Raw genomic sequence first — 26,341 nt, forward strand, 5'->3', positions numbered from 1 at the left:
ACATACTACTTTACCTTGCTAAAGTATCCTGACCTCTCCTAAAGTATTAGGTCACCACACACCAAGAGGTTTTCTTCAACTTCACAATCCATTTAGTCTTTTTTTTCTGAGATTAATAAGAATTAGGCTATTGCCAAAACCGGTTTGGCTTGGTGGATGGAGCGTCGGCCTGCGGACTGAGGGGTCCCAGGTTCTATTCCGGTCAGGGGCATGTGCCTTGGTTGCGGGCACATCCCCAGCAGGAGGCAGCTGGTCGGTTTCTCTCTCATCGATGTTTCTGGCTCTCTATCCCTCTCCCTTCCTCTCTGTAATCAATAAAAATATATTTTAAAAAAAAGGAATTCGGCTATTTAGAGAAAAAGACCTCTTCATCAATGGCTCCATGCCGTTTTTTAGACATGGTTCCCATGACACCAAAAGGAAGCTACATCGTGGGTAAAATGCCTCAAACAATACAATGAAAATCACTGATTTAGAAAATGCATAAATCCAAAATATACTTTTCTTTCTTTCCAATTATTAGTTTTTTAAAAAGACTGAAAAAAAATGACTCAGGAATAAGCAAAACTAATGTGCCAAAACCTAAGCCCCTGAGTCCAGAGAAGAGATTAACCAAAGAATTTATATGCCTATATGCATTGCCCATGGACACAGACATTAAATAGAGTGGTGAAGGACTGGGGTGGGGTGGGAACTGGGTGCAAGGGGGTGTAGTGGGGGTACAATACTGCAGGACTCTTCAACAATAAAGATTTTAAAAAGGAAAATAAAATCTGTTAATGAGGTATCTTTTTGGATTTCTTTTGCTACAACAGAAACTTAGCTCTTAAAGCACTTATCCAATGTCATTGGACTTGTTATATTTTATTTGAAAACAAAGTCATTCCTTCAGCAAGGCAGCTTAAACTTGGGAAGATGTCGCTATAAGAAAAGGCTTGCACTCACTGCAGTCACCTAGGACTCAGGTGCCAGTGCCGGCTTGCCCTGAATGGGTTAACTTCAGCAAGTCTAACAGCACAGCACGGCTCAGGAAATGCTAAACGCGCTTGCATGCAACTGTACATTTAACACCGGACTGTATCCTCACTGCATTTTTAAAGCTTCTTAACAAACTGACTGAAGTGAGAAACTCCAGGTGCACCCAGGAGACACCATTTTAGACAAAAGAGCTGTTCAGTTACATCTTTTACAACAGGTAGAGGTGTGCCATATCAGGAAACACTTAACACTGGTAAATTAAGCATTTTTTTACAAATTTTTCTCAATGTGTGTTCAGATGTTGGATTTCTATAATATTTCCGCAAATATTCTATAAACCAATAATCTGAACTGGTTAGAAAGGATGACGAAATGAATACAGTATTTAATTTCGTTTTTATTTGTTTAATTTGGTAAATGTAGAATGTAATGGTTTCAAGGCAAACTCTGGATTATTCAGTCACAGCTCAACAGTTAACATGATTCAGAAGAACAGTCTTATCTTCAATATCTACCCGCCCTCCCTACACAGACACATCTATAGACATCCATGTACATATATATTAGTTCTCAAAAGCTCAGGATTCTCAACAACTCTAGAATTTAGATTTTATATTCTCACACACTTCAGAATTATCCATCTGATGCAGGATATCACCATGAGGAGATAAAAATTCATGCAATGATACTCAGGGTTTCCTTTAAAAACATAAATCCAATACTTGATGATTCAATGCTGTATAAAGTGCATTGAATAGCTAAAATAAAACAAGTGCCAATTTTATCATGAATTAATAATATATTTATTGTCTTGAAACCAAACAGGCCCAAGTTTCTTTTTATCTTTATGAGTCAGCTCTCTATAAACTCATTTCTTCCAAACTTCTCATGTAATAAAAATCAAGATAGTTCATTTCTTCTTTGCATTTACAAGAGACAGCAGAGGGCTCACGGTAGGTATGTTCTGGATGAATCAGAGTCAGAAAGTACTTCTTCTTGAGTAGAAGTTTCATAATCTGCACTTTCAGCTAATTCAATATCTAACTCATCATTACTTTCGGCACTGTAATCAACTTCTTCGAGGAATCGAGGTTCATCTTCATCCAAAACATAAGTGGTGGGGCTGCAGCCAAAGCACACAGAACATACAAGGCTTCATTAGGTTTTAAGGTTCTAGTATAAGATTGTTTGAACACACTGGAGTAACTCGGATTTCAATGTAATAAATCTGGTTCGGCCAACTTTAAAAATGTTATCCAAATGAACAAATTAAGAGATTTATAATGGTTAAAACCTCCTTACATTGATAACAAAGGGTGAAATGCTAATTTTTAATTATATTACTGGAGTGTCAATATACATCCTACAATTAGCAACAAAAAACAATAGACTCTCAGATTACTTCTTTGAAGAGTTTTTTCTATAAAACAAGCAACAGATAATTTCAGTAGGCTTTATAAGAAACTGTGGGTAGCCCTGCCCAGTGTGGCTCAGGTGGTTGGGGTGTCGTCCTGTGCACCGGGAGATTGCCAGTTCGATTCCCAGCCAAGGGTACGTGCCCGGGTTGCACGCTCAGTCCACAGTGAGAGTCAGCTGGTCGATGTTGCACTCTCACATCGATGTTTCTTTCTCTCCCTCTCCCTTCCTCTCTCTCTAAAAATCAAGAAAGTAAAAAAAAAAAGAGAAGAAACTGGGTATTTAATTGGTTCCTCCAGTAATGCACTGACATCACTTCTAAGTCTGTAAAGTGATTATTAGCCATAAAAACATATATCCATCCTCAGTTTCTACTGGTCAAGAATAAAAATTAAAAACAAGTGAACATTCCATATTCATATTACCTACTTTCCCTGGGGACACAGAATAATATATTTGCTTAAAAGCACTAAGTGCTTCTATATATTTCATCAGGTACATTGTTTGGGATTAAGACAATCTTTCCACTAGGGTATATATTATTTTCTCTTCAATAAAATAGCAGTATTCTTATTTTCCTCATTTGAGAGATTACACACACACATACACAGACACACTATCAACAAAACACTACAGCAGCATTTCAATGTCCCCATTTTGTGACCCAAACTATCTTAATTTCCTATAGATGTATGTTCGTTTATATCCCACCTGCTTCCAAATGGATTTCCCACCCCTGGTGCAATTAAAAGCTACAAAATCAGACAATAAAAAGGGAACAATAATCTGTTAAAATGAGCAGAGAAGCAGATGTCATTAGACCCCTAAAATGAAAGAATTCATGCAACCGAATATCAAATTTGGTCCAGATAGCTGCAAGTTTGGGCAAGAAAAACAAGTGAATGGATTATAAGGTTCCAATTTTCTGAGAGGAGAAAGCAAACTCATCTGGTAAGAATATCCTTTTTCCTAGAATTTTTTTAAATTAAATCTTTATTGTTCAGATTATTACATTTGTTCCTCTTTTTCCCCCCCATAGCTCCCCTCCACCCGCTTCCCACCCCGCCCTCTGCCCTCACCCCCCACCCCCCCGCCAACTGTCCTCATCCATAGGTGCACGATTTTTGTCCAGTCTCTTCCTGCATCTCCCACACCCCTTCCCCCCCCCCAAGAATAGTCAGTCCACTCCCTTTCTATGCCCCTGATTCTATTATAATCACCAGTTTATTCTGCACATCAGATTATTTATTCACTTGATTTTTAGATTCATTTGTTGATAGATGTGTATTTGTTGTTCATAATTTGTATCTCTACCTTTTTCTTCTTCTTCCTCTTCTTAAAGGATACCTTTCAGCATTTCATATAATACTGGTTTGGTGGTGATGAACTCCTTTAGCTTTTCCTTTACCTATGAAACTCTTTATCTGACCTTCAATTTTGAATGATAGTTTTGCTGGATAAAGTAATCTTGGTTGTAGGTTCTTGGTATTCATCACTTTGAATATTTCTTGCCACTCCCTCCTGGCCTGCAAAGTTTCTGTTGAGAAATCAGCTGACAGTCGTATGGGTATTCCCTTGTAGGTAACTGAGTTTCTTTCTCTTGCTGCTTTTAAGATTCTCTCTTTGTCTTTTGCTCTTGGCATTTTAATTATGATGTGTCTTGGTGTGGTCCTCTTTGGATTCCTTTTGTTTGGGGTTCTCCGTGCTTCCTGGACTTGTAAGTCTATGTCTTTCACCAGGTAGGGGAAGTTTTCTGTCATTATTTCTTCAAATAGGTTTTCAAATTCTTGCTCTCTCTCTCTTCTTCTGGCACCCCTATAATTCTGATGTTGGTACACTTGAAGCTGTCCCAGAGGCTACTTACACTATCTTCATATTTTTGGATTCTTTTTTTGTTTTGCTTTTCCGGTTGGGTGTTTCTTGATTCTTCGTATTGCAAATCGTTGACTTATTCTTGCGCTCCTCTGGTCTGCTGTTGGAACTCTGCATAATATCCTTTATTTCAGTCAGTGTATGCTTAATTTCTAGTTGGTCCTTTTTCCTACCCTCGATGATCTCACTAGATTTCTTGAGGATCTCACTACATTTATCGGCAGTCTCACCCATCTTTTTGAGGGTCTTACTAAATTTGTCGGCAGTTTCTAGAAAGTTCTTGAAAAACCTTAAAAGTGTGGTTTTGAACTCTATATCCAATCGTTTGCTTTCCTCCATTTCTGTCACTTGTGACCTGTTTCTTTGTCTCCACATTTTTTATGCTTCCCTGTGTTGGTAGAGTGGTTTTGTGTGCTAGGTGTCCTATAGGGCCCAGTGGCTCAGCCTCCCCAATTACCTGAGGTAGACACTCTTGGTTCACCCCCTTGTGGGCTTTGTGCACAGTCTTGTTGTAGTTATGCCTTGATTGTTATAGGTATCACTGGGAGGAATTGACCTCCAGGCCAATTGGCTGTGAGAATCAGCTGTGTCTGCAGTGGGAGAACTTCTGTGCTGAAGACACCCTTCTGGGGCAAGACTTGCTTCAGTGGGGCTTTGGTGCTCACTGAGTCTGCCCCCTGAGTGTGTCCCTTATGGATCTGAGGAGTTGTAATCTGGATGGTCCCACTCTGACCACTGGATACACTGGCTCTTGGATCTAAGGAGGTGCTAATTTAGCCTCTGGCTGAGGCTACCCAGCAGGAGCTACGAAGAGATCTGCAGATTCCCCTTCCTTTTTGGGGGTTTGGAGGTGCCCAGATGAGGCCCAGCTGTGAAGCAATGCAAGCTGCTGTGGGGCCTTGGGCCTTCTCTTGGAAGTTCTGGGTCTGTCTGGCCCAGCTGCAATTTGTTAGGTAATTTTCAGATTGCAAAGGGCCGGGGCATTCATATGCAAAAGCCTCTGCCACAGCCTGGGTGGGGCGGGGTCTCAAGGAATCAATAGGGTGGAGCAAGCAGCTATGGCTGATCCTCAACCCTGCCCTAAGGGGCCCCACATCCCAGTGTCCCGGTAATTGCTTCAAGCACCTCTGAGGGAAAACCGCCCTCAAGTTCCGAGTTCTGCCTGCTGCCAGACAGTCCAGTTTCTCCCCGTAGGAATCCTGGGTCCCCAGAGACTTCCCGGAACTGGAGTTCAGAGCAGTCGGGAGCTTGTGACTCCCTCCCGATACAAAAAGACAGCCGTGTCCTCAGGTGCCAGCCCCTTTCCGCACACACTCGAGCCTCTGTACCTCTGCACTTTACTTCCACAGCTCCTCTGAGTCTCGGTGTGCTTTTCTCTTTCCTTCTAGTTGTAGAATTTCCACTCAGCCAGCCTTCCTGTGGTTCTGGATGATGTCCATTTTGTCTTTTCATTGTATTTTTGAAGTTGTTGTGGGAGGCAGCAATTTCCGGTGTTTACCTATGCGGCCATCTTGGTTTCTCCAAATTTTTTTAATTTTGTTCATTACATAAGAGAAAATAATATATTACAAAAACATCTTGACCTGTTATATAGCAAACTACCTCTTACTATGATGGAGTAGTCCTGATAAACCAAGCTGATGGCCAGGAGGATTATGGGAGAATTTACAACAGACCTCACACTCATAAAAACAAGTGTGCAGCTTTCAATTATGCATCTAAAATATTTCTCATGACTCTGTTATATCTTTAGGGGGAAAAGTTAGATTAAAAGAAAAAATTATTTGCCTTTCAAAATGATTATTCTCTTTCTTTTGAAAAACTAATTCAGTCCTCTGCTTAACGTTGTTATTTCAAATTTACAGGATGTCTCAGGTGATTCTTAGCATAAATAGAAGGCTAGCTGAAGCAAAAGAGGGGGGGGGAGAGAGAGTGAGGAAAGAAAGCAAGAAAAGACCAATCTCTTGCCACATACTTGTTTGTTTTCTCCCTGGACACTGTCATAATAAGAAATGATCATCCTTATGCCCAGAGCGGACCAGTTTCATCCTCCTATTCCACTCTGGTAACCCATACTGGTCCTGATGGTTCATCTGCAGATCTAACAAAATCATGTTCCTAGCCTGCCACTGAAGTATACAGAGTACCTCCAGCAATGGTGATGGGGCTGGCTGGGCCCTCATTGCTAACTTATGTACTGGGAGGTGGAGGGTGAGCAGTAGAGGGGTGAAGGGGAGGAGCAATCAGATCTAGGTTTAAGGAACTGGAGGAAAACTGAGAGAGAAGAAAGGGAAGGAAGATTAAACCCCTCACTCCACGGAAAGCAGCCTTCTTACTGCTCTTCCAGCTGCCACTTTCCAGTCTGTTTTTTCTAGGTCTCTCTGCTGTGCTGACTGTGGGGGAAATTCTGACTCTCCTCTGTCTCTTCTCAATGCTGATCAAGTGCTCTTTACCCCTTGTGTATGCCTCAAAAGTAGGTGCTCATAACAATGCTCTAACTCACTGGTTCTCAACCTTCCTAATGCTGCAACCCTTTAATACAGTTCCTCATGTTGTGGTGACCCCCAACCATAAAATTATTTTCACTGCTACTTCATAACTGTAATTTTCCTACTGTTATGAATCGTCATGTAAATTTCTGATATGCAGGATGTATTTTCATTGTTACAAATTGAACATAATTAAAGCATAGTGATTAATCACAAAAACAATATGCAATTATATATGTGTTTTCCGATGGTCTTAGGCGACCCCTGTGAAAGGGTCATTCGACCCCCAAAGGGGTCGCCACCCACAGGTTGAGAACCGCTGCTGTAACTGCTCTTTCTTGTATGCATGCCCTCTCTGAGTGACTTCATGTATTCTAATTTACATTCTGATCATTTCCAAATCCAAATGTCTAGCCCCAGCTTCTGCCTTGAATTTTCCCTGTGTATGCCTGGACTTGCTAGTATAGTCACATGTCTATCTCACAGGCACCTTGTGAATGTGGCACGTTCAACTGATGTGGCATGTTCATTGTTCTCCCCACCAAGCCAGCTCCTCTTGCGTTTTCTCAGTATCATTCACTGAGTCATAAAACCAGAATTCTCAGCAAGCAAGTCCTGCCAATGACTGTCCAGACCACACCTTACCGAACACTTTACAGGTCTTCACTTACAGGACACTGTTTCCTCTGCTTAGGACATACTTCCCACCTTCCTTCTCACCACTCACATTTCTTTCAAACCACAGCTTGTGCTCATCTTTACATGTCTTCCTTTCTTAAAGCCCAGCTTGGGATAAGAGCCCTTTCTTTTTATTCCCTTTGCACCCTGCACAAACATTCCACCTGATCACTACTCAGATGCAGTTGAAACCATCTACCTGTGGGGGCCTGTGTTCTCAGTACTAAGTCGTAAGCATTTTAAAGTCAGAAACTGTGACTTACCCATCTTAGTACCACCTGGAAGCTCCCAGAAGTGCCTGACACATTGCAGGCCCTAAAACAAATGTACACTGCGCTGTCTATGAGGAGCCACAAGGTCTGCAAGATCAGTGACTCTCACATCACCCTCTCCCACTGATTTCACTTTAGTAAAAGAATTAAGGCACAAGACCAATCACAGCAATTCAGTTTCACTTTTATTAATAATTACAACATACGTTTTAAACACTTTACAATTTAGGAAGTACCTTCACACACATTATCACACAATAACCATCACTTATAGAAAGATTTTAAGGTAATTTGCCCTAGGGTTATAAAATAATTATTCCCTTTCCATTAGTAGATAGGAATTCAAATATTATTTCAATCATAAAAAATGTCTAATCAACATTTAATTCTTTCCCACTGCTGTAATTTTGGTTTTCCACCACTATTTCCTCATTTCCCTCATTTTCTTCATGTAAGTTTACTCCTTTTTCCCCGTTTTTGCTTCATCCTCCAACAGCTGTCCTAGACACACCTGCCTTAACAGCCTTCTACTCTGGATTTTAATTCTTAGTGTAAAGATGACAAAGTCAAAAACAATTCAATATGGAACATTTCATTCTAAAAGAGAATAGCATTTTAGTCTAAATACAAATCCTCCTTGTGCTGCTTCAAGAAAAATACAAAACCTTCACCCAAAGGGCCTTCTCACAGATGAAGGCAGTAAAATTCTCTGCTGCATGGTGTCATCATGATGCAGAAAAGGTTTATAATTGCAACTATTTCTAAAACAGGAAAAAACTGTGCTTCATTCAGATTCAAAGTTTTAAAGCTATCTTCATATTAAGCTGTTAATAAGCACTGCACAAAATTAAACCTAAAGAATTCACCATCTTCCTCAAACGAATACCCGTCTACTTCCATTAGAGCTGACTGGCCATCCGAGACAGCAGGATGTAGATCTTCAGCTCTGTTACCTATACAAGCATGAGAGAAACAAAACACTGTGTATGGAGTCAGAAATTCTCTTGTGCCTCTTCTCTTCTACTAACCAGCCGCGTCTTAAGCAAGTCTCTCTCTCCAAGCACCCGTTTTTCTCACACGTGAAGCCGAGATAACAATATCAGCCCTATGACCCCACAAAGTTGTTTGCCTCAAATTAGGTAGTAAATATGAAAGCGTTTGTGAACTCTTAAGCTGTACAAATATAAAATGTTATTATGACATTAATAAAACCTACCTTGTTAAAGAAAAGAGTAAATCAATCCTTTCTCAATTCCTAAAGAGCCCACACAAAGAGCTGCCCCAGGCCAATAGGACTAAAAATGCTACCTTATCTTTGTAACTCGAGTCCCTCCTTAATCTCATGTTGGGCTACAATTTTGAGACTAACCTACCTATTTTAAAACAGCACAATAAAGATATCCTGGAGTAGAATTTCATGCACAAACAATTCCATGGCCCAAAGTCTCAGCAATTTGTGACTTGCTGATTGTATCTTTGGGATGAAATGTCAGGTCTAATGTGGCAGAAAATATCTATGCGCATAAATATTAGAGAATATTTTACTTATATAATTTGATTCCTAGCTTATAAGAGATATAGCATCTCCTAAATATCACAAAGTGAATAAAATCATCCATAGAAAATACAAGGAACAACTCTGTCCATCTTAAGTGATAGACATATAAGGATACATGTAAGTACTTGCACACACTTGCACATGCACATATAACACTCAGACTTAGTGTACAGAATATCTAACAAGAGAATGTTACCTATTTGGAGGGGGAAGCTAATTTACACATACTTTGTTGGAAAGTATAACTAAACTGTCCTTGCGAAACAGTAATTAACTAATAAACTCCAACTTACTTTACTATTGTTCTAATAACATTCCTTAGACACAATGGAGGACTAAATTATTAAATTCTCACATAACACAGGAGAGCTTCAAAAACTGAAGCCACTCCTTTTCAGTTACTTGGAAGACACAAGATATAATAAAAGTACAGGGGAATTCTGGAGTTAGACCTGGATGCATTCCTGGTTCTGTTGGGAATTACTAGATGGATGACCATGGGTAAATTCATCTCTGAGCCTCAGTTTCCACACACATACAAAGGGATTACAATACCAGCTGTCTCTGATCATTCTCAATAAAACACTAAAATCTCCGAGATAATAATCAAATTTAACAAATTCAGAATGGCACGGGTGTGTTGGGGGTCCCACTCTGGGCTGAGTGATTTGCTACGAAGACTTCAGGATTCAGCACACACTTAAGACTTATACAGTGAAAGGATACAAAGCAAAATCAATCAAGGGAAAGGGTACTTGGGGCAAAGTCCACAGGCAACCAAGGTCAGGCAAGGGCAGCTGCTAAGAGGCAGGGAAGTCCTCAAAGCTTTCAGCAATTTCAAAGAATTGCATGCAAAAAACGGGAGTTCAGGGCTGCCAAGCTTCCTGAAAGAAGGGAGTTGCACAGATGTGACCCCAACAGTTTTTCCCTAATGGCACTTGACAAATTTTTAAAATACATAATACACAAAGCTGAGAAACAGAGCAGAAAGCAGCAAAACAAATGAAACAGAAAATAAACACAAAATTTTTGGCAGAACCGCAGTACTGAGGAAAGAAGTCTTAGGCCTTCAATTTCGACCTCTGGAGGGGAAGGGCTGAACCAAGGATCAAACAGGTTTCACAGGTTTTGCAAATCCACCTCAAGTCAGCTAAGTCCCACACTGGAGTGGAGCCATCTGCCCTACTCTATAGCCTACTAAAGGATAGAATGAATCCTCTTTGAAGGAATATGTATTCTTCCTTATTCTGATATATGGTCTTTTTATATTAAAGTCTCAAATAGATACTTATGTGAGAAGAATAACTTTTCTTCCAAGAGGCTACTAAAAATAAAACACACAAATATCTATAAAATATACAGTCAGCAAACTCCTTGTATAGCTAAATCTTAGAGATTAGAAATTACTAGTTTGATACCTATCTGGATCTCAATGATAAGGAGCATTTCCTTCTCTTATTATAAGCCTCAAAGCTTTCATTATAATCTAATCTGGCCTGGGGTCCTGGAAGTGCTCATATAAATCCCAAACTTATTTTTCTAGATGACTGTGATCTCCTCTGTATCTGTGAGTACAATAGCATTTCATTGACTCAGCACAAAAACACTATCGGTTCACATGTACTTATAAGCCACTACGATTTCAAGTGGACTGGAAGTGTGATATGATCTTCAACTATGTGGCATGATTTATCTGCCTAGAAAATATCCCAACAGCAAGTATAGCTGTAAGAATGTCCTACGTGGTCACAATAAATGACTAAGAAATGCAAACCAGGCTCCACTATGTGCATCACAGCTATTAACTAGAAAGATCTTTTAAGATTGGCTTGATTAAATGGTAAACTTCACATTAAAGATAAAGCACACTAATACCAGTAAGCTTCACTACAGAGCTGTGTATTAGATATTACTGTTAACATGTGGCCCCAAGTCATCTATATTGACAGAGGCCCTTAACTTAAGTCAGGCTCCTCTGAGTCCTCTTGAGAACTAGGCCCTGACCGTGGGCTGTGTCCTTAGTCCAGTGGCTCTGCCTTCTTAGTCCAGTTTCAGCAAGAATCCTGCTCAGTCAGTTTATCGAAAATCCCTCTCCCTCAACATCAAATCACCCTGGCCTTATTTCAGCAAAAATTCTGTCAAGTCCGATTAGCCAACATCTCCCACCGCCCCGATGTTTCAATCCAACAACCCCCACTCTCCTCCTTGGCTATAAACCTCCACTTTTCCTTACTGTGTTCAGAGTTGAGCCCAATCTCTCTGCTTTCCTGCAAAACCTCATGTAGCAGTCCTCCTGAACAAAGCCTGGTTCCCATTCTTCAAAAAGTGTCATGAATAATTTTTTCTTTAACAATATTAATTTAACTTTCTCAGGAAAAAAGTTCCTACATATGTATAAATACTAGCTTCACATAAAGAAAGTGTGGATAATATAGAGTTTAATATTTCATCCTAGTGTTAATAGTCTGTAGCAATCAATATCTTTATTACTATTTTGTAATAACTTCAAGGCAGTCTCTTATAATGACAGGGTCAGTACAGCCTTTAAACAAGGGACATAATGATGTTAACTGGCCCACCGACCTGTACTTACTCCCTATAGCTTATCAGCAAGGTACTCTACCTTTATCACAACATATCAAATTAGGTTTTTAAAAATTTTAATACAAAATAGGAGTAAAACTAAGCATATTTCAAAGGCATTCTCTAGCTTAAGTTCTATTTATTTTACTAGTTGTATTAGGAACAATTTCTCATCAAATTTTCTAATGTTCATGCTGTATGCATAAACAGGGATTAAGTACTAATACATGCTTCAACAAGGATGAACCTCGAAACAAGCAAGGTGAAAGAAGCCAGACACAACAGGTCACCCATTGTATTATTCCATTTATTTAAAATATCCAGAATAGGTAAATCCACAGAGACAGAAAGCAGGCTAGTGGTTGCCAGGGGCCAGATATGACTGCTTAATGGGTATGAGGGTCTGCTTTGGGGAGTGGGGGGGAATAAAAAGTTTTGGAATTATATAGAGGTGACAGGTGGTTGCACAAAATTGTGAACGTACTAAAACGCCATTTTATTGTTCACTTTAAAATGGTTAATTTTATGCTATGTGAATTTTATCTCAATTTTTTAAAAAAGAAGTTCAAATACTGTTTGATTGTAAGGCAGTAATTAGGCTTCATTTCAACATGGGCACATTTTGTATTATGATAAAACACTATACAAAATTCGGTATTTTTCAACTTTACTTTTCTATAATGTTTTAAGCATACTCAAATTTCAAATACGTCTTCCATATGCCCAATATACTAAAATTTAATCATCAATGCAAAATCCTAATGAGAAATATTGTTAAACTAGAGGCCTGATGCACAAAAAGTTGTGCACTTGGGGGCGGGGGGGGGGGGTCCCTCAGCCCGGCCTGTGCCCTCTCGCAGTCTGAGACCCATCAGGGGATGTCCACCTGCTGGCTTAGGCCTGCTCCCAGGGGATTGGGCCTAAGCTGGCACAGACATCCCTCTGGCAGCCCTGGAGCCCTCAGGGGATGTCCACTTGCCAGCGGGGAGCAGACCTAAGCTGCAGTCAGACATCCTTAGCGCTGCTGAGGAGGTGGGAGAGGCTCCCGCCACCACCGCTGTGCTGGCAGCCATCAGCCTGGCTTGTTTTGTGGTTGAGCAGAGGTCCCCTTGTGGGAGCACACTGACCACCAGGGGGCAGCTCCTGCATTGAGTGTCTGCCCCCTGGTGGTCAGTGTGTGTCATAGTGACCAGTCATTGCCAGTGGTTCTGCTATGAGGATCAATTTGCATATTACCCTTTTATTATATAGGATTATATAGAATAGAGGCCTGGTGCACAGGTGGGTGCTGGCTGGTTTGCCCTGAAGGGTGTCCCGGATCAGGGTGGGGGTCCTGCTGGGGTGCCTCGCCAGTCTGGTCGAGGGGCTGCTGGCTGTTTTCAGGCTGGCCACGGCCTCCGGCGACCCAAGCTCCCAGCCCCTCCTTCTTTTCTTTTATTTTTTTTCAGCGCCTCCTTGAGGGGAGGGAAGCAGGTATCTGGGATTTATTTATTTTCTATAATTGAAACTTTGTTGCCTTGAGCGGAGCCCAAGGCCGGCCAGAGCAGGCGGGAAACTTGGCTTCCTCCATCACGGGGGGCAACCCAAGCCCCCTGCTCGCTCCAGCTCTGTGGCCACCTCCATCTTAGTTGGGTTAATTTGCATACTTGCTCCTGATTGGCTGGTGGGCATGGCTTGTGGCTGTAGCAGAGTGGTGGAGTGATGGTTAATTTTCATGTTTCTCTTTTATTAGTGTAGATGTTTTATTGGTTCTCAAATTCTTTAAATGAGTGGTACTGAGAAAACTACTTAATAGTTCAGGTGACATGTAAAATAACACTTTTGCTAAGTACAAAAGGATTAAGGAAAAAAAGTCTAAATCCTTCCTAATTAACTACAATTAATAACTGAAAAGATAAATTTCACATCAGATAAGACCCAGCCTAAGAGAGCATGGGTGAATTAAAAGTTTAAAAAAAGCCCAAACACAGCACAGAGAGACAAAGAGCAGAAACTTATTAATGAGAGTAAGACACAGAAGATCTATGAAAAGGTCAAACTTAAATGTAAATGGAGTCCCAGAAAGGACATAATGGGGCAGAATCAATGTTTGAAGAGAAAATGGCTAAGAATTCCCCTAAATTGATGGAAGATATCCAGCCACAGATTTAAGAAACCTTGTAAAACCCAGGCAAAATAAATAAAATACTAAGTAAAACCCCTACATACCAAAGACTAAGAGAAATTCATAAAAGCAACTTAGCCTTAAAAGACAGATTACATTCAAAGGGCAACAATCAGACTGGTACCTCACAACTCAATAGTGGAAGACCAATGACAACAGAATGGCTGTTCAATGAAGGACAGTGTTACCTATCCAGCAAAAACATCCCTCAACACTGAAATGAAGACTTAATAGTATTCTTTGAACAAAAGAAAAATTGCTTCAGATAAAATCTGAAATGTAGAAATAAATGAAGAGGAAAGAGGGGAAGAGGGCAGCAAATGTATGAAGAAATCCAAAGACTGCATAAAACAGTAATAATGTCTGTAAAGTTTAAAATATTAATAGTATACTCATAAAATATTTGACAACAGCAGCACATATATTGAGAGGGAGTTAACATGTTCTAAGGAGCCTATATTGTCCAAGAAAAGATAAAAGTACAAATCTGTATTGACTCTGATAAATTGAGAATGTGTGAATACCAAGTATCCACTAAAAAAATTGAGAGGATAAAATCAATATAAACCTGAAATCAATCTAAAATCTATCAATCAAAAAAAGGCAAAACAAACAAAAACTACAGGGCAAGTGAAACAAATAGCAAACAATAAGATGGTAGAGTTCAGTCTAAATGTGTCAATAATTATAATAAATGTAAATGAACTAAATATTTCAGTTAAAATATGACTGTCAGATTAAAATTTATAAAAACAACTATGTCCTAATTATGAGACATTTTTAAATATAAAGAGGCAGAGGTTAAAAACAAACATTAAATAAAAAGAAAGTTAGTTATAGCTTATATACATAGTAATACCAACATGGTTTAAGAATCTGTGAGCTTTTTAATATAAAGTCTTACATTCAGAGGTTTCAAGGTTTCTAAGTAAAGTAATTTTACAGATCAGTTTTTAAGCTTTATTAAACTTGTAATTAGTTTTTATATTTCCATTGTTATTTATAAAAGTAAATTATATTTACTGAATGAAGCATTGTAGATATACTTAAGAGAATAACTGAAAACTTAGCTATACATATAAAAGTCAAGCGATTGGAACACTAGAACAACCGCTTGCTTTGAGCGCACTGCGGCCCTGATCCCCCCACCCCCGCACCCGGATCAGGGGCAGGGCTGGCCAGCTGACCACCCGTGGCCCCTCCCCCTGGCCAGCCCGGCCCCGATCAGGGTGGGCCGGCCAGACCCCACCTGTGCACGAATTTGTGCACCGGGCCTCTAGTTTTTCATAATTATCATAGATTAAAATGCAGTATTTTTCAGCCTTAAAAAAGAAGGAAACCTGGCCAGTGTGGCTTAGTTGGTTGGGCGTCATCCCATACACAGAAAGGTTGCTGGTTCAATTTCCTGTCAGGGCACATGCCTGGGCTGCAGGATTGATCCCTGGTAGGGGGCGTGCAGGAGGCGGCCAATTGATATTATGCTCTCACATTGATATTTTTCTCTTCTCCCTTCCTTTCTCTCTAAAAATCAATAAATTATTCTTTTTTTTAAAAAGGAAGTATTTTAATTTGCTACAACATGGATGAACGTAGATGACATTATGCTAAGTGAAATGAGCCAAAAAATATATATATATATTGCATGGTGTAACTTCAATGTGAAACCTAAAAGAAAGGAAAAAAATGGAACTCACAGAAACAGAGTAGAAAAGTGGTTGCCAGGGGATGGGGGTGAGGAAATAGGAAGAGGTTGGTGAAAGGATATAAACTTTCAGTTGTAAGATGAATAAGGTCTGAGGAAGTGATGGTGACTATAGTTGATAACACTAGATTGTATAATTGAAATTTGCTAAGAGAGTAGAACTTAAGTATTCACACACACACACACACACACACACACACACAGATAAATGTGTACAGTAATGGATGGATATGTTAATAACTCAATATGGGAAATCTTTTCACAATGTATACATATATCAAATCATCACATTGCATACTTCAAATATCTTATAATTTTATTTGTGAATTATACCTCAACATAGGGGTAGGGGGAGAATAAATGAAATAACTTCAAAGCAGGCTTCTACACATCAGTGAGAACAACTAACAATCTTTACATTAGCTTCCGTTATTGTTTAGCAGACACTTTCAAGGGTAGAAAATTCAGGTGATCACTCTGTCAACTATCACAGTGAACGAAGTTCTAATTGATGTTTTACTATACTTAAAACTGCTAAGTTGATATATATAATAGAGCATGGTAATAATTAAATCTGATGACAAGTCAATATCTAACAACAAAAATTAAGGTTCTGAATAATGACAGTATTTTTACTCATATACATCAAACTATAAAATGCTAAGGTCTAATATTATGATTAAGAACTATGATACTGAATTGTTTCTGATCCTATAGCTGATCAAATTTTATATACATTGAATTTTAGGAACCAAAATTTACCTATTTAGAAGAATATTTGGCAGACACGGTTCAAGTTTCAAAGGCATACTAAATTATCTATTTCTGGTATATGTAACCAGAAGATTATATGATTGGAAAGTTATATGAGGTGTGTAGATAACAACAAAATAGACTTCCTTTTAAAGTATGAATCCTAAGTCTAAAGCCCTCTTAATTTAAATATTACCTGATATGCATACTGTTTTCCACACTGCTTTTTGGGGAGGTTAAAGGTAAACCATTAAGAACACTAAAACCAGCATTCAAAATATAAGAATATTTCATTAAAATTTCATCTAAAAATCAGTATTAAAGAATCAAGAATATTATTACAACTTGGAATAAATATTAAATGTGTAAACTTAATTATAGTAATCTTAAAAATGTTCTTAACTGTCAAAATCTCTGTGCCTTTTCTATGCTTCACTGATTTAATGAAGTCTAATAGAATACTACAAGGTAACAACAGAATAAACAAGTGTGCCTTACCTAGTTACTTTGCAGCTTGATTCAATCAAGTCATTTTCAAAGTCAAGCAGGCTGGAAGGCAGACTATATTCCAATGGGGATGTCAGTCTTTTCAAACGCAATAGACCAACACAAAATTTTGCTCCCATCTCTTCCAATTCTCGAGTACCAATCTGTAAGCCCTGAATATAAAGCAATATTATATGTGTAACTATGATGTTTGCTATCCTCTGGATGTATCTCATTAAAATTACATAAAAGGAATTTATAATTACATTAATAAGATTAGAAGATTAATATTTTGTATGGGCCTAGGACTCAACAAACAGAATGTCTTAGCAATATCAGATATTCTAAGTAATAAAGAAAACTGTCTTTAAAAATCATTTCTAAACTATTCTTATTCATCAAATGCAAACTATTTTCACTAATACACTGGGAAGAAAAAAATACATAAACATTTTGTGCTTATGTTACTCTTAGAGTTCATGTGTGAAAATAGATTTTTACAAAATCTCGCTAATATTTCTTGTGATCCACTACTCTGGATGCCAATGTTGAAATATTATAGTGTTAAAATCAAGGCTCCAATTTGTATACTTAAACATTATAGGTACTTTTATTGTATGATAAACAAATAAAAGAGAGGTAGCTATGTCAAAAAAGGAACAAACAAGTCTAAGCCAATGAAGTATTAGTAAAATAAGTTCCTATATTCCATGTCAATTAAAAATGCCCATTTCAAATTTTGTCTATTAAAGCAAAGAGAAAATTTCAGCACAACCCCCATACCCTTTATACCCAAGAGTTTTCAACTACTAACAATGTACGATTTACTGGAAGTTAAATGTAACCATGTAAAAGGATAAAAATGGAGTATAAATCAAGATTTTGCTTATCATGTAATTTTCAGATAAAAATAAATCTCTAAAATAAGTGAAATTCTTATACCAATAAAAGCTGGATGTATAGATGAGAGCTGACATAATTTAGAGAGGCGGTACTGTAAAACAAGTTTTCAATGACAGGACTAAAGGCACAGGCTAAGTGAAGAAAATAAATTGTAAAAACTATTACTTAACCTACATGCCTTTATAATAATGACTGATTAATTGATTGATTATTTAAAGAGTTTAGACATCTTAATTTAAGAGCTTTAGAAAGGTTATGCCTATTTCTGAATTAATTCATAGGAAAATAACATTTACAGCCTAAAATAGAGTAATATAAGAACATTCTCAGGGTGAAGAAATCTTTTTTAAAAAATATAATTAGACTCACACAACTTATCCTATCCAATAAAAAGGTAATATGCAAATTGACCATCACTCCAACACACAAGATGGCCACTTGCATGTGGTCAAAGATGGCCAGCAGGGGAGGGCAGTTCTGGGCAATCAGGCAAGCAGGGGAGGGTAGTTGGGAGGGACAAGGCCAGCAGGGGAGGGCAGTTGGGAGGGACAAGGCCAGCAGGGCAGTTGGGAGGGACCAGGCCTTCAGGGGAGGGCAGTTGAGGGCGACCAGGCCTGCAGGGGAGAGCAGTTAGGGGCAACCAGGCTGGCAGGGGAGGGCAGTTGGGGGGGAACAAGGCCGTCAGGGGAGGGCAGTTAGGCATTGATCAGGCTGGCAGGCAGAAGCAGTTATGGGGTAATCAAGCAGGCAGGCAGGTGAGCAGTTGGGTGCCAGCAGTCCTGGATTGTGAGAGGGATGTCTGACTGGGTCCCAGATTGGAGAGGGTGCAGGCTGGGCTGAGGGACACACACACACACACACACACACACACACACACACCGTGCACAGATTTCATGCACCAGGCCTCTAGTTAGCTAATATTAATAAGTGTGAAAAGTATAATTATATGCATGTGTGGGGATGGAGGTAGATGGGGATTTTGTATTTTCCACTCAATTTTTCAGTGAATCTGAAACTATTCTAAAAAACAATGTTTATTCATCAAAAAAAGGAAAAAACTAAAAAGAAGTGTATGTTATGATCAAAGAATTGAATTTCAGACATAAAAAAAATTGGCTTAGTGAAACACACTTCTCTCCAAGGACTTTGAATGTCCTCGGCAGAGTTGTCCACTAAAGCAAAGATTGGGGGACAAGAGTTTGGGGGCTGGAATGGTGCTCAAGCTCCATTTTCTCTCTCATCACCATCATGCCTTTGGCAAACTACAAGTCACTGTTTTACAATATTTGGAGAGAATTCAAAAGTTATTATTACACTTTGGAAGAATACGGTGTTCAACCTAAAACAGAAGCACTGAGATGTCATTAAGTTCTATTCTACCAGGCCCCACAAGCTTGAAGTTGGTTACAAAACCTACCTAATCTTCTTCCAGCTTGTTACAGACTGAAAGTCATTACTTATGCTCTCTCTCCTCTTAAACATTCTGACATCAACTGTCATATGCTTATATTTTTAATACTAACCAATTGGAAGATTTTTAGCTCTTTCAAAACATAAAGTTATAACCATTGTTATGTGAGGTAACTATTCGATTCAGTTCCCTCTTGCCCTATGTCAAAAACAAAACAAAACAAAACAGGACACTTAAGAAATCTTTCTGCACCAAGGCAAGAAAGATGTTCAGATTTGCTGTTGCATGTATAAAGTCCAATTCATTGTCCATTAAGTTCTCGATATTTAAAATTTTTAAGTTCAAAATCACCTAATATTTTATTAGTCTTAAGTTTCAAAAGCAGAGTTTAAACTCAAGTTGTTTCCAAAAATAGTGTATGGCACTACAGAAAAGTAGTCTTAGTAAAGAAAAATATTTACTGAAGGGATATGCATTTAAAAATCAGACACAAGAGGGGGTCAGTGGAGGGGAAAAAGGGAAATCTGAAATACTTTCAACAATAAAATATATATTTTAAAAACTTTATAAATAAGTGTAATGTGTTTATTTCTAAGTGCATAAAAATATATTTATATCCAACAAATTAAAATGATATGGAAATTTGATTAATAATGTTTACTTGCACAACTCATTATAAATTACTAATCAGTATTTATATGTGTACCACAACGTTTTCTTAAAAAGTATGAATATAAATATACTCAATATTTTGTGTGAACCCAAAGCAAACTATTTAGTTCAAAGAAATTTTTTAAATGTTTAAGACTGCATACAATTCAATTTCATCATTACAAATTACATATAACTCAGTATATCATATATATCATGGAATATATACTTGAAAACCTTTGGATTATACATATGAAAAAAAGTCTTCAAATATTGTTTTAAGGCTAGAAGTACTGAAATGTTTTACCTTATATTTCCCCTGATCACAGCCACACAAAGTACTCTCCATGGTATAGCTTCTTTGTACTCCGATCTCCCTCCAAACTACAACACGCGCTGTGGATTCTTTAGATTTTTCCACTACAAAGCTACAGCTACTCATGCAAAATGCTGGGGCAATATGGCTCAGTATCTTAGGCAAAGTCTGCAAAGATAAGAGTGATAAAATAGAATATTTCAAGAAATTTTTTAACTTGAAATTTTTCTAAGTTTTTAATCTTTAAAAATGTTCATGAAAGCACAGTGACTAAAGCAGGGTCATGCAGATCTTCTTGCTATACAAAACATCAAAATAATTCTCTTACTAATTTAGAATTTTCTGCTTTCCCAGAAAATAGAATGGAAGAAAGCATCACATTTACTAGTATATAGCAACCAGCAAGTGCAATAAAACTATGTAAGAAAAACCATGAAGAAAACATGTTTTAAAAAATGAAAAAACTTTAGTCATGAAAGATGGCTTGACTAATTAAGACATTTGCCACTGTAGCCCTGGCTGGTTTTCTCAGTCGTTAGAGCATCAGCCTGTGTACTGAAGGGTTTTGGGTTCAATTCCCAGTCAAGGGCATGTACCTTGGTTGAGGGGCGTGTGGGAGGCAACTAACAGATGTGTTATCTCTCTCCCATTGATGTTCTTCTCTCTCTCTCTCTCTCTCTCTCTCTCTCTTTCTCTCTCTCCCTCCCTCCCTCCCTCTCTCCATATATATATATCTTCCTCCCTTCCACTCTCTCTAAAAATCAATGGAAAAAATATCCTCTGGTGAGGGTTAACAACAACCAAAAAAGATTTGCCGCTGTAAATGTCCATCATTCCAAATTAATCAATAAAATTAAGACAATCACAATCACAATGCCCACAACATTTATAGCAACTTAAAATCATTCTGAAGTTTACCTGAAAGTGTAAATATGGGAATACCCCCTGAGAAATTCTGAAAGAAAAGGCAATGACTGGAGAAATAACCCAGCAGATATTAACCTAAATTATATGCCTAAGGTTAAGTTAAATTGTAATATTGGTGCAGGAATAGATTTATCTCTAGAAAGAAAAGATTCAAAATTAGAACCAAAGGTATCTGTTAAAGTTATTACACTTACTTAGAGAAAAGACTGATCACTCACTAATGTTGACACCACTGGATAGCCACTGACAAAAACAAGCTCCAGTCACTAATTTTCATTAAATTAACTTCTAATTAGATTGAAATTTTAAAATAAAACTAAAAACAGTAAACACAGAACCATACTTTTAAATCTTGGAATGAGAAAAGTTTTTCTAAAGCTTAAAATTCAGAAACCATTTTTTAAGAATTCAACAAATATGATAAAAGTTTTAAATTACTATATATCACAAAAAACATGTACTACACTTGTAATCACATAGTTTAAAAACAATAACTAGGTGACCAGCACAAAAGTAAACAGAGAATATGCGAAAAGGCTATTTTGAAAAAGAGAGAGAGATCCTACTTGGTCAAACATATGACAAAATACTCATCCTAAAAATTATAGATTCGCAAATTAAAAGCATGAGGTATTTTTTTAACCTGGCAAAAATAATAGTATTATGTAATAAGGGTGTGGAGAAATAGCACTATCATTCATTATATTGGGGAACATCAATTTGTATAATCTTTATGAAGAACAATTTGGCATACTAATCAAATGACCACCAACTGGATAAATAAATTTTGGCACACCCATACAACAAAAACAAAAGCACACAACGGAAATCTTGTGAAACTGTCAGAAAGACTGACACAGATCTCCATGTGAGGACCAGGAAAGATGGCCAACAAACACGTGAAAAAACAAGTAGCTGTGGAGCACTGAAAAACAGACACAAACTTCATATGCTCTAGGTGTAATCTATGAATTAATGTGCTCAGAATAGCAAAACTGCTTAATTAGTAACTGTGAGATGACTATCACTTACTACTGTGAATTCCTCGATTGTTTCCATTTTTTATATAACTCTAACATTTTATTTATTAGGAAAAGGGGAATAAAGAGAAGCAAAAAGAAAATGTACTTCGAGCTTGCAAATTAACCTAGAGTGCTTGTCTAGGCATAAATGTCGGAGGAGAATGAAAGCACACAGGGCTTGAAGCAGTAAGATCTCGTGTCCGTCCTTGGCATACCTCAAAACACACCCAGGCATGTGGAAAAATGGTATGCCACAGATGGCTTTATAAAATCGGCCAAGGAAGGATGTACTGTTTAATCAATGATTATACATGAAACTAAATAGGTCCCCACATCTCAGATCAAATGAATTCTAGATAAACATCTACATGTAAAAAGCAAAAACATTTGGAAGAAACATTTAAAATGAAAAATTTGAAACCATAATAGCAAAATGGCAACATGAACAGAATCTGAGTAGTTTATATGTTAAATTATTTTCTGTAGTTGTATGCATGGTTGCATCTCAAAAACTCCTGATTTATCTGTCATAATTACCCTGTATCCCACATCTTCCACAACATCACAGGAACTTGCATTATTATTGGTATGCCACACTGTCTCCTTGATGCTGCAGCCATACATAAATACATTCTTCTTTCGGGAGTGGCCATGATAATCACAATAAACCTTGAAAAGATTATGTTTTAAGAATTAAAAACCTTCAAATTCATATATTGCCGAGTAAATCTAGTTACTATGAAGCCAATAAACAGGTCTGTGTGCCTCGATCCTTTTACTGTAACTGAATCACCATTTAACAAGTAGAGTCAATAAAAGTAGAAATATCTAGTTTTGGAAAGAAATCTATGATTACTAGGAATGGTTAGAAAGTCCTTTGCAAGATCTGCATCAAACCACAAATTCCACTCTTATGTATCTTCTATGTGCCATTATAAAAAAATAATAAATTTAATTATAGGTCAAATCTGTATCTGTAGTCATCACTGCCCCAAGGGCTGTTAAAATATTTATCTAATTTAAAAACACATGAAAATGTTCTCATGAAAAACACTATAAAAAGAGTGTGGTTTAAGCCCTGACCCATGTGAGCCCTGGCCAGTATGACTCAGTTGGTTGGAGCACGGTCCCATACACCAAAGGGTGGTGGGTTTGATTCCTGGTCAGGGCACATTCCCAGGTCATAAGTTCCACCCCTAGTCAGGGCACAGGTGGGAGGCAACCAATCAATGTTTCTCTCCCTCTCTCTCTCTCTCTCTCTCTCTCTCTCTCTCTCTATCTCCTCCCCTTTCCTCTCTCTGGAATAAATAATTTTAAAAATAAATGTGTTTTTTTAAAGGGTATAGTTTCAATTTAATTTTTGAGAACATAATTTTAAAAGTGAAGGACAGACTCACATGCCAATTTTTCCCCTCTGCAAAATGTTTCTTTTTAATTTTTTATTTTTTTTATTGATTAAGGTATTACATATGTGTCCTTATCCTCCCATCTTCCCCCACCCCACTCCTGTTCATGCCCTCACCCCCTGGTGTCTGTGTCCATTGGTGAGGCTTATATGCAGGCATGCAAGTCCTTTGGTTGATTTCTCCCCCTTACCCCCACCCTCTCCTACCTTCCCTCTGAGGTTTGAGCATCTGATCGATGCTTCTCTGTCTCTGGATCTGTTTTTGTTCATCAGTTTATGTTGTTCATTATAATCCACAAATGAGTGAGATCATGTGATATTTATCTTTCTCTGACTGACTTATTTCACTTAGCATAATGCTCTCCAGCTCCATCCATGCTGTTGCAAATGGTAGGAGTTCCTTCCTTTTTACAGCAGCATAGTATCCATTATGTAGATGTACCACAGTTTTCTAATCCACTCATCTGCTATGGGCACTATATAGTAAAAGCCTAATATGCAAACAGACTGAAGGGCGGAATGACCAGTAGCTATGTCGCACACTGACCACCCGGGGGCAGATGCTTAATGCAGGAGCTGCCCCCTGGTGGTCAGAGCACTCCCACAGGGAGAGTGCAGCTCAGCCAGAAGCTGGGCTCATGGCTGGTGAGTGCAGCGGCGGTGGCAAGAGCCTCTCCTGCCTCTGTGGCAGCGCTAAGGAACAGGGAGCCGAGTGGTAAGGAACAGAGAGCAGGCAGGTGGTAAGGAACAAGGGGTCCCGGACATCCCCTGAGGGATCCCGGACAGCAAGAGGGTGCAGGCTCAGCTGCAGGACTCCCCACCACCTCCACTCCCCGAGCGCACGAATTTTGTGCACCAGACCTTTAGTAATGTATAAAATACTAAGTCTTTAATCAACAAAGTTATGTCTTTGTACAAAGCACAAACAAATCCTGGCACTTACCAGTGGTAGGCGCTTCACTGCAGCCAGGTACTGCAGCAGCCCCTTCGCATGGTAAATTGTAGGATGCAAATCAGGATTTGGACTCTGCCACTGTCTGTTCAAATCCTCTCCACTTAAAGAACAGCGGTGACTACACAAATGCAAACACAGTGATAGACAAACAGTGATACCAATAAATTCTTAAATATATTTGATTTAATTTTATTCTATTTCACTAAATATTTCAAATTGGTATAGATGATGGGCTCAACAGAATGCATAAGTTAGTCATTAAATAATCATTTATTAAGCATTTGCTGTGTCCAAGATCCTGTGTTACATGCAATTAAGTGTGGTAACCTTTCAGATTCATAGGTCAAAACTTTCAAGCTATAGAAAATACTAATTCTCAATTCTGGGATTTTATTCCATACTCTATAAAAATTAATGGCCATATTTCCCATTCTGACTACATAATAATCATTTTTTATACTAACATTTTATATTCTGATTGTATCAGTTATTATTAAAAGTGCTATCTGGGCCCTCCTAAGAAAGGTTAGTTTATGAAAAGCATATATACTTAAATACATTTTCATTTAATCATAGATATTAAGTATTACAGCCACTGAGCAAAAATTTAAGCAAACAATCAGAAGGTGATAACAGAAATATAAACAGGATTTTAGCTGATCAATTAAAATAAGACATAAATTTTTTTTTAGTTCCATTACCATAACATACCTAAAAATAAATTATCCTTTTTAAAATTTTCCTAAAATATGAGGAAGATTCATGCTACACTTATGAATAAAGTGCCCTCAACTTTGGAGATGCCATGTCAAATTCCATCTATCCAATGCACTAAAGAGACCTTGTCTAATTGCCACAATAAATGAATTGTACAACAATGAGCTACCTTCACTTAAAAAGTAGTATCTTCTAGCATCTCCAGTCTAAAGAATTCCTTCTGTCAGAGACTGTACTTCCTCATATCAGGAAGAAGTTAGCAGATGGACCCAACATGCCATATCAGTGGAAAGAGATCCCAGAGATTTTAAATTTACAACTAAGATCACACCACTGACAAAATTAAAAAAGAAATATAAGAGGATATGTTAAAAAAAAAATCTTTCTCATATCCTAACACTGTGATTTTTCTAAAATAATTCAAGCAAGATAGACATTTTATGAAATCATACTGTCATGAATACAGAATTTGTCAAAATCCCATACTACTAATATACAAAATATATTTTCATTTAAAAATGTATCTTAAATGAATTCCCCACTAAAAATTTGTTCTAGAAAAAAATCACTAGATTTGCTCTCCAAATTTACCCTAGATAATATTATTTCAACCATTTTATATAGGCTCACCACAATTATCTATAATATTTCTCTAACTATTGCTTAACTTACTTTCCATTGATGACACCATCTGGATTTAGCATAGGGACAATTTTAAAAATATAGCATTCTCGTAAGCTCTGAGCAGTAGGGCTATTACTCATGAGATACTCCAATGTTCCTTTCATTACCCAACTTGCATTCGTTTCTCCAGGATGTACCCGAGCAGATAAGAAAACGTAAGGGCGATTTCCTAAAGGACACATAAAATCTCAAATTAAAATGAACAACGACTAAAAGTTTGTATGATGTTTGATGTTGGAGATTTAGAAATATATCTACTCAATCATGAATTCTGATATACATTCATAGTAGAATTCAGCGTGCACCTACTATGAACAAGCACTGTACTAGGCCCTATAGAGGAAAATGGATATAAATCCCATGCAAGCCACATTTTAAAGGAATTCATAATATGAACAT

The 26,341-nt window shown here is 37.9% G+C and overlaps 1 protein-coding gene across 1 annotated transcript in view; it reads right to left on the reverse strand.

Annotated features, from left to right (window-relative positions):
* Positions 1-1,355: 1,355 nt before the first annotated feature.
* AGTPBP1 (ATP/GTP binding carboxypeptidase 1) overlaps positions 1,356-26,341 on the reverse strand; it is a 111,610-nt gene continuing 86,624 nt past the window's right edge. Inside the window, exons 22-27 of the mRNA XM_081103329.1 lie at positions 25,931-26,111; positions 24,530-24,659; positions 22,719-22,850; positions 20,224-20,400; positions 16,964-17,124; positions 1,356-2,101 (exon numbers count right to left, since the gene is read on the reverse strand). Coding sequence (XP_080959455.1) covers positions 1,927-2,101; positions 16,964-17,124; positions 20,224-20,400; positions 22,719-22,850; positions 24,530-24,659; positions 25,931-26,111 — 956 coding nt within the window. The 3' untranslated portion in view covers positions 1,356-1,926. The remainder of the gene's footprint in view (positions 2,102-16,963; positions 17,125-20,223; positions 20,401-22,718; positions 22,851-24,529; positions 24,660-25,930; positions 26,112-26,341) is intronic.

Source organism: Myotis nattereri, assembly GCF_964212035.1.
Source record: "Myotis nattereri genome assembly, chromosome: 12".
NCBI classification, from domain to species: Eukaryota; Metazoa; Chordata; class Mammalia; order Chiroptera; family Vespertilionidae; genus Myotis; species Myotis nattereri.